Source organism: Silurus meridionalis, chromosome 27 (assembly GCF_014805685.1).
Source record: "Silurus meridionalis isolate SWU-2019-XX chromosome 27, ASM1480568v1, whole genome shotgun sequence".
In the NCBI taxonomy this organism is placed as follows: Eukaryota; Metazoa; Chordata; class Actinopteri; order Siluriformes; family Siluridae; genus Silurus; species Silurus meridionalis.
In genome coordinates, this window is record NC_060910.1 from 3277553 (window position 1) to 3287477 (window position 9925).

General features: G+C 36.8%; 1 protein-coding gene across 1 annotated transcript; it reads left to right on the forward strand.

The window, feature by feature from the left end:
• The first annotated feature begins 884 nt into the window (after positions 1-884).
• tcn2 (transcobalamin II) lies at positions 885-9518 on the forward strand. Its single transcript, XM_046841186.1, has 10 exons — positions 885-962; positions 1043-1140; positions 3091-3274; positions 4270-4439; positions 4561-4713; positions 4801-4970; positions 6144-6318; positions 6477-6657; positions 8269-8387; positions 9062-9518. The coding sequence occupies exons 2-10, from the start codon at positions 1053-1055 to the stop codon at positions 9121-9123; spliced, it is 1302 nt and encodes a 433-aa protein (XP_046697142.1). The 5' UTR covers positions 885-962; positions 1043-1052; the 3' UTR covers positions 9124-9518.
• The last annotated feature ends 407 nt before the right edge of the window (positions 9519-9925 follow it).

Here is a 9925-nt window from a genome sequence, read left to right on the forward strand (position 1 = left end):
TATATAAATATGCATATATTTCATTTGCTTTTTTTAAGTGCTTGGCATTTCAAGAACCGTTAAAAGAAAATAAAAGTCCAGACATCCGGAATAAACTTCCGGGTTTTATCGCCGTTTAGCACTTAAACTTTTTTATTCAATTAGAAAAAGTTATTTTTCGTAAGTGATCTATATATAAGAAAAATAGCGTATTAGCGCCTGATATCGACAATTAAACATCGAAAATAAATACTGAAGCGATAGAAATTTTATGACTTTTGTAGTCCACTTCCGGGTACGTTGTGGCGCATTTTTAACGTTACCCCACAAAATAAAGTTTTTTTTTTTTAAACTATAACATTAATTATAACACTAATCATTGCATATATATATATATATATATATATATATATATATATATATATATATATATATATATATATATATGTGTGTGTGTGTGTGTGTGTGTGTGTGTGTGTGTCTTTTGATTATTGTTGATTTCTTGTTTGCAATAAAAATAAAATAAACACAAATACGAAATATGCGCCCTCTGGCGGTATGGAAAATAAATGATTTTACGCATTAAAAAAAAAAAAGTATTCCACTTCCGGTACGTCATGAACAATATCCAACGTTCAGACACACTGAATCTTTTTTTTTTTTTAACCAATTATATAATTAATTAATAATTACTATACTAATTAATTCACTTAGTTATTCAAGTAAAATTTCTTTTGAACACACTAAATAACGAGTTTATGTGAGTTTATATATTAAATTAGTTTCTTTCCTTAAATTAGATCGCTTTGAAATTTAATAACAGCATTATGTCAGACCCAACACCTCATTTGCATATCAGGTGACTTTAGCTCCGCCCCTTGCATTCATATTTTGTCACGTGACGAGTGGGACAGTAACTTTATTGCACGGTGTAATTAAGGTGTTTTGTCCATCCAGAGCACATTATAATCTCTGGTTTAAAAGTAGGGTTTAAACTTATTCAGTATATTATGATACAGTCTGACTGACTGCAGTGAAAATGATCATTTTTTTTATTTTGTAGGTCAACCAGGATGACGATAAAGATGATGATGATGATGATGATGATGATGATGTGCATTACAGCTGTTTTGTTTGATCTGACTGCAGCAGATACATGCGGTGAGTATTATTATTATTATTATTATTATTATTATTATTATTATTATTATTACATTTATTTTCTTACACACTATTTACTATACCTATATGCATGGTATATTTATATTTTTTTCTATTTTCTATTTATATGCATTTTATACTTCAGTAAAGTTCTATTAACGTTCAATTAACTATATTATAATAACTAGAGCAGTCTTATAATAATAATAATAATAATTTTTGTAGTAATAGTAGATCTGTAACTCTTGAGAACTGGTTTAATCTAAAGCTTTTAGCTCTCAAATAAATAATTTGAACGAAACACCAGTATGAACACTTTCTACATGCACACACTTTTACGGTCATGGCGTAAAATTTGTTGTTTGTCTTGTGTCTTTTTTTCACCTTTAATGTCCTTTTATGTATGTATAACGTATTCAGAGAGTAATAATTGTACTGTATGGTGTAGCAGTAACAGTTTCCTGTACATAAGAATCTTAAATCTTGAAAAATATTTGGCGAATATTTTTATTATATTTTATTAATTAAGTATTAAATAGTTGTAATATATGTTTATTAAAATATTCTATATTGAAATTATTATTATTATTATTATTATTATTATTATTATTATTATTTTATATGTTCACTACCCACCATAAGGAAATATCTATTATTACATTTATTTATTTATTTATTTATTTATTTATTTATTTATTTATTTATGTATTTATTTATTATTTTTATATATACTTTAAAAGTTTCAGTACTTAATTTTATAGTATTTTTATTTTTTCTTGCTATTTATTTATTTGTTTTTATCAATCAAAGTCTAAGCATTTACACTTATTTAATAAATGATTGTAGGTTCAATATTTGAATTTAATTATTTTTTATTTGTGGATCTGGTTGTTGTCATGTTGGAGTTTAGTGAATTAATCCAGGGGTCAAGGTGTGTATAAGACACATGAACCTGTAATGAAGGAAAAATGGGAAAATAACTTTTTTTGCATGATTTATTTACTAATAAATAATTTCTAGTTACTTATTGAATACAATTTTGTAATTTTTTTCGGGGAGTTTTTCTTTATTTACCCGTTGATTCTTTCTTCTTTTGGTCCCACTGAGTTCATTGATTCTGGGACAATTCAGAATTTCATCATCGTGGACATTTTTCTTTGTACTTTGCTCTCTGAGTTTATTTAGTGTGTGTGTGTGTGTGTGTGTGTGTGTGTGCAGAGGCAGCATTACATGTACAAGGGTTAAAACATGTGGGTGCCATGAACTCTGGTATTTTACCTTTTTATTTGTGATTCATTGCAAAATCCTGACACCCGAATCAACTATTTCAGCTCGGTTTGTTCTGCCGAAAAACATCTGATAAACGTGCTGAAATAAAGGAATAGCGGGAAAGATTACCTCTGAAAAAGAGAGAGCTCAAATAAAGTGGACAATTCGTTTTAATCTTTTGAACAAAAATGACAGAAAAATGCATGGCCTTTGTAGTGCAAAAAAAAAACAAAAAACCAAAGAAAAATGATAAAACCAGACATTTTTTTCCTGTTGTGTCTGCAGGAAGTTACAGCTCTAACTCTGCCATGTTAATCTGTATTCTATATGACTCTCAGGACACGCCTCGGTCTCGGACACGTCATATTCACGTAGCAGCGGCGGTGCTGAGAGAACGAGCTCGAGAAACGGTTTAGAGTGAAGAAATCGAGCTACATATCAAATATTGGTCACAAATTATTGATTAGTTTCTGAATAATAATAAAAACTAATAATTATATAAAAATAAATAGTTTTTAACTTTTATGCAGATGCACTGATGCGAATCAGTAAATCCTACTATAACATTATATATATATATATATATGTGTGTGTGTGTGTGTGTGTGTGTGTGTGTGTGTGTGTGTGTACAGTTTATTTAATGGAATGAGTTTATTTATTTATATATTTATTTATTCACAGACTCTGATCGTCACGCTCTCTTGCTCAGACTGAATCAGGATCTGCTGCGCTCCACTGGAAATCAGGAGTCTCTTCCCAACCCGAGTATACACATTGCCCTACGCCTCTCCCCCCAACACAACCTGGTCAAAGAGACCCAGTACCTCAACCAGCTCAAGACCAAGTTCCACAAAGACATTCAGAGGTACTGAACTTCTTGTTTCTTGGTGGATTCAGTGGATGTGTGAGTATGAGTGTATGATGGAGTGACCGTCCACTCTGGGTGCCTTCCCACCTCATCATGGATGTTTAAGAGTTCTTGGTCACCTCTCTTACCTTCTCCCTCGATTGCTCATTATGAATGAAAGACCAGTTTTAAAAACAGAGCTGGTTGATCTAATTTCTTCTTCTGTTTAAGAATTATAATGAGCTGTGCACCTGGGATCAATCCTGTTTATGGGCTCTACTCCAGGTTTTTGCCTGCATTTTCAGCTGTTAGAACCTTATATAGACAGGTGTGTTCCCCAGGTGGACTTCAAGCAACATCTCATAGGTGATCCAGAGATCAGGATGCTCCTGAGATACTGATGGTGATGGGATTGAGGGGAATCGGGAAAGAGGACATTGGAGGCATCTGAAAAACTTGTCTGAAAAATGTCCTTTATTGATCATTTAAGTTTGTGTTTTAGTGGCATTGCACACACACCCACACACACACACACACATACACACACACACACACACAGTGGCCTCTCTTTTTCTTGAGGTTCTTGTCTATCTCTTTGTTTTTTTTATCCCTGAAAGACAGAACACTCATTTTCAAAAGCCAGCACAGGTATGCATTCCTGACTGCTCACTACTCCTGACTCCGCCCTCTATTTACAATAACACCCCGCCCACCCCCAACCCGCTTCCACGGCCCTCTTTCAGATTCTTTCTTTTTGATCCATTTGAAAAGTTGATGTCAAAATGAAATGTAGACGATTTTTACACAGAGCTGCAACATGATGAGCAAAATGTGTGGAGAAAAATATATGAAAAATTCTTTCCAATCAGAAATTATCTCCTCTACACCAATCCCAGCTAACTGACCAATTCAGCGTTACTCCTTGAAGTTCATTCGTTCATCGTCATGCTTCAAATCACGAAATTACACTCCTTTTGTAAACCAGTTACTTTCGTATATCTCTTCCCCATCAGCACTCTGGACAAACGCCAGCCTGTGTTGGGCCGTCTCGCCCTCTACGTCATGGCCTTAAAAGCTTCCTGCCATGACCTCAGCAGCGTTTCTCTGTTGACGGATGAGAAGAGCGAACCTCTGCTAACACACCTTAAGAAACAGATGGAAGTGGAGAAGGACCACATTGCGTGTGAGTTGTTTCTCAAGCGTTCTCTCTCTTTTGCTTCCTTGTGTCTTCTTCTTTCATTTCTATGCAAACTTGAAAGTGATTAAATGCGGTTCTGTTTGTGATCTTTGTATTTTCCTTTCAGTTGCCCATCGTCCCCTGACCAACTACTACCAGTACTCTTTGGGAATTCTGGCTCTGTGTGTGAGCGGAGTGAGAGTAAACCCTCATGTCAGTCACAAGCTCACCCACGCTGCCCTGCACAACCAGTTTAAACACGATGACACCGTAAGTGTGGGTGAGTTCATATTTTTTTAATTTTTCGATTTATTCATTTGGATGAAGAAGAGTGTTTAAATGTGAGACACTCTCTCACCGTCCTCAGACACTCTTGCGATGGCTGGCATGGCTCTGCAGTGTCTGAAAGAAGGTGAAACCCAGGTTAAAAACAAGGATTTGGAGAAGGCGCTGACCACCATCAAGCAGAAGCTTCTGGAATCTCAGCGAGCCGACGGCCACTTGGGCAATGAGTTCAGTACCGGCCTTGCTGTGCAGGTAAAGCTCATATGGGGTCTGGATGTTGTGTGAATAATATATATCCAACCTACAGAAGTGTCAATGATGGAGGTGTGAGATTGTGATGGAGATGTCACTTTTGTGCTTTGTTCATCTCCTTTAAGGAGGTGTGGCCTTGGTTTCTTTCTGGCCCAGTAAGGGAGGTCTGGATATTTTTTGTCAGTTGCATGAAAAGAGGTATGGCCTCTGAGATTGTCCGTCCCACTGAAGGAGGTGTGGCCTCTGCACTTCTCCATCACAGTGATGTAGATGGGGCATTTGTGTCTGTCTGTCCCAGTGAAGAAGTTGTAGCTTATGTATCTTTCAATCCTAATGAAAGTCTTGGTCTGTCCTAGAGATAAAATGGTGTGGCCCCCTATATCTGTCAGCCCCAGCCAATTAGATGTGGTCTCTATTCCTTCAATTGACAAGCAATAACCAATAATTCCTGACATCCAAGCAGAAAAAAAAACAAAGAAACCTCTTAAATCTTATTCAGGAAAAATGGTCTCCTCAACTTTTGGCTTTCTCAGAGTTAAAGAAATCAAGTGACATGCAACCATCAATGGTTTCTCACCTTCTACAATATACTGTATAAAGTAGAGGTCGACCGATGAATTCGTTCTGACAATTAAGCGGCACTGATTGTTGATTGCTGGAACTATCGACTATCGTCAAAAATCCTTACCGATTGTTTTTTCGGTTTGCTGTCATTACAAGAGCGGCCTCTAGAGGCGAATCACTGACACCACATGCGTTTTTGTTTTTACACATGAGACTGTGTGCTGCACGGAGAGCACTCTATTTTTTATATAATCGTATTTATTAATTAATATATTCATATTCATTTAATTCAGCACATTTGCTTGATTCAATTTTTTTATTTTTTATGTTTGTAATGAAGTTCTGTACTTTTTTACATGGAGTGTTAGTTTTTTTATTTAGTATACTTAAAAACTATCGGTTGATTAATCGATTATCAAGTACGATCCAACCTAGCTATAGGTAAAATCTGCTATCGGTCGACTTGGAAATGTCTGAATCTACCCTCTGTATCTCTCAGTCATGATGAAGAAGTAGTGTGAAGTGCAGGTTTAATGCTGTAAGAACCAAGAATTTGTGGTAAGACACAGAGTTACAGTTACCTCTGTTTGCACCATTTCTTTGTTACAGGCTCTACTGGCGATGGGCAACAATGTAGACGAGTGCGGTACATCAATGACGGCTTTACGTTCCGATGCCAGAAAAGGTTCCTACCACAACGCCATGGCGATTTCTCAAACCCTGCCTGCTCTTCAGCAGCGCTCGTATCTCCATCTGAAGAACAAGGAATGTCTCAACGAGAGCGGTTTGTAGAGCCAATACACTCATGATTCATCAACCACAAAGTAACAGTGAATGAAAATGTATGAAATTATTTTTTATTTGACATTTTTGGCCACACATGTTTCCCAGACAGTCCTTTTTCATGCTCATGCCTTGTCGCAAAACCCTTTTCTTTCACAGACTCTCTTGTTCTGGAGCCCGTCAAAGTTGTCCTGTCGACCCTGCCGGATATTCATGTGCAGGTAAATGTGGAGGTGGTGAAAGCAGATGGGTCGTCCTCCAATTTTCAGGTCAACGTTCCCAGCGGCTCCTCTCTGTTTGAGAGTCTCACACTGCTTCAGCGCCAGCAGACGGACTTCAAGTCAGTCTCTTTTTTTTTCTGCCTGCTCAAACACAAAAAGAAACAAAAAGGCTCAAAGGAAATTGTAAAAATATTAAACAAAATACAAATTGTACTCAGTGAACACCAAAAACAAATATTCTTTAATATTTAAGAAATAAACTCATATTACTTGATAAACCATAAAAAAATACAGAGTGAATTATAATGGACTTTATACACAATTTTTTTCATTCATTTTTCACACAAGGCTTGCAAGGATGTTTAGTTCATGACATTGAGTTTGCTGGCACCAGTGAGGCTAATTGTGGAAAAATGGCTTCAATTTGCTAGAAAGCATGAAGATTGGACTCTGGAGCAATGGAAAAGGGTCATGTGGTCTGTTGAGTCCAGATTTACCCTGTTCCAGAGTGATGGGGACATCACGGTAAGAAGAGAGGCAGATGAACTGATGCAACAACCATGCCTAGTGCCTACTGTACAAGCCTGTGGGGGCAGTGCTATGATCTGGGGTCGCTGCAGTGGGTCAGGTCTTAGTTCAGCAACGGTATGCGCCCAAATGAGGTCAGCTGACTACCTGAATATATTGAATGACCAGGTTATGCTATCAATGGATTTTTTCTTCCCTGATGGCTCAGGCAGAAGATGACAACACCAGGATTCATCTGGTTCAAGTTGTGAAAGAATGGTTCAGGGAGCATGAGATGTCATTTTCACACATGGATTGGCCACCACAGAGTCCAGAACTTAACCCCATTGAGAGTCTTTGGGATGTGCTGGAGAAGACTTTGTGCAGAGGTCCGACTTTCCCATCATCAATACAAGATCTTGATGAAAATTTACTGCACCTGTAGATGGGAAAAATGTTGTGACATTGCACAAGCTTATCGAAACGATGCCCAAGTGAATTCTTGCCGAAATCAAAGCTAAAGGAGGTCCAACGAAATATTTCGTGTGTGACTTTTTTTTTTGGACAGTGTGTGTGTGTGTGTGTATGTGTATATATATATATATAACCAGCCAGCCTATACACTATATAGACAAAAGTACTGCGTGACTTCTCCAGCAATTCGACTTTTCCCACAAACTGTTACCTCAAAGTTAAAGGCACACAACTGTATAGGACGTGTTTGGATGTAGCAAGGGCACGTAATTTTACTACTATTTAGCAAAACTTGTTGGTAAATTCAGTCAAGCAACACTTGCTTGTTGTTCCTTTTTGCTTTTATGGAGAATTCTGAGGTAAAAGTGCTTCAAATTACTATGAATTGACTACTGTGCTAAGAATTATGCATTTTCAATGCAAAAAAAATGAAGTATGTGACTAGGAAAGAGATCCGATTCTGTGGCTAAGGTACAGGGAGATTCGGTGTTAATTTTTGATATAATGGATGATTTTTAAAGCCAATGGCTGAACAGATTTAGAAATCTCTTTCTATTTTAATCAGATAATATATAGATATTAGTAAAGAGAAAGTAAAATAATGAACAGTAGTTGTGGAGATTTCAGCTAATGCTTTGCTATGGTTGTGTGTTGATTCGATCGGCTGGGTGGGAAACTGGAGGTTGTATTATTTATGCATGTGCGGAGGTTCCTTCTATTTGGTTTGACGGAGTTTTATTCTGCCGCAGGTTTGAGAAGGAGGACAGTCTGTGGGGACCATTCCTTAGTGTGGTGAACGGAGAACAGGCTCGTCAGAGCGACCGGAGATACTGGCATATTGCTTCAGACGGAAAAGGTCTAAGTCAGGGTAAGACAGTTTTGTATTACTAGCTTTGTGAGGACCCTTTTGTTGATCCTGTTGATGCAGATACACACACCATCATACACAGATCAGGCATAACATTGATATTATAAAATTATGAGAGGTGAAGTGAAGAACACTGATCTCTTCATCATGGCACCTGTTAGTGGGTGGATTAATTTATTAGGCAGCAAGTAAACATTTTGTCCTCAAAGTTGATGTTAGAAGCAGGAAAAATGGGCACGCGTAAGGATTTAAGCGAGTTTGACAAATTGTGGCGTCTAGACGTCTGGGTCGGAGCGTCTCCAAAACTGCAGCTCTTGTGAGATGTTCCTGGTCCAGAGTGGTCAGAATCTATCAAAAGTGCTCCAATGAAGGAACAGCGGTGAACCGATGACAGAGTCACGGCCGGCCGAGGAACATCGATGAGCTCCTGTGGTACAAACTGCTGAAGAAGTTCATGATGTTAATGCTCGACAGGTCAGAACTGTTTTAGCAGCAAAGGACCGACACAATATTAGGCAGGTGGTCATAATGTTATGCCTGATCAGTGTATGTTTCCATATTTCCAGAATACTCATAATATGAAACTGGTTCATAATGTACAAACCTTTAGAGGCCCTCTGGAGGCACCTGCTTTGTACTTTCATTTCTTCAACTCTTCTACTTTTTATTTTCAGGCATAAAGGACTATAAGATTGAAGCAGCTCAGAAGATCACCATCAAGAATACCGCCTACTGATCTTCCACCAAAAATGAGACAAGGGAATGCTACAGAATAAGATTGTTAACCTTTTAGTGCTCATACATTTTATTTGTGGAGGTTTTTATTCAACAGTTGTTTCTGTTCTATTAATTTAATGGGTCAATGAGCATTTCAAAAGTTCTGATATTCAGTATAACAGTAAGACTGGGGCATTTTAGCCTGTGCATCATGCCATTTATCTGCCTTCATTATGTAAAATTATGACAATCTTTTGTTACACAGATTGTTACTACCCTTATTACAATCTCTTCGTCAGTTAACGTTACCATGTGGTTTCTTTGGGAAGTCATTTAGTAAATTTTCCTCAGGAAGAAATTAACAAAATAATTAACTGTGTTGTGTTACTCGATAATAAAAAAATCTTTCTTGTTTGCAAGATTTTTGAATAAAAATAATATCACACTCGCAGTCATACTGAGCACTTCTGTCATTATTTCTATCCTTTTCCTCTCTTAAATTCCTTTTAGTTTATTTATGGGTCTGCTAAAGGACACTTAGACACAAGTGAATTCCTTTTCAATGTTTTGACATTGAAGAAATATTGACAAAAAATAAAATAAAATAAAGATATGTAACAGAAATATGTTGAAATTGAAGTCAGCCATACCTGTGATTTTAATTCTTTACCTGTCCTGCAGAGGGCGCATCTCCTTTACAAATAAACAGTCGCCATACAATTACATAAAAAAGATCAAAATGCAACTAAATGGTCCCTTTAATTTCTCTTTCTATACTGTATTTATTTACAGAATGAAAGAAATATACTCAGTCTTTTTTA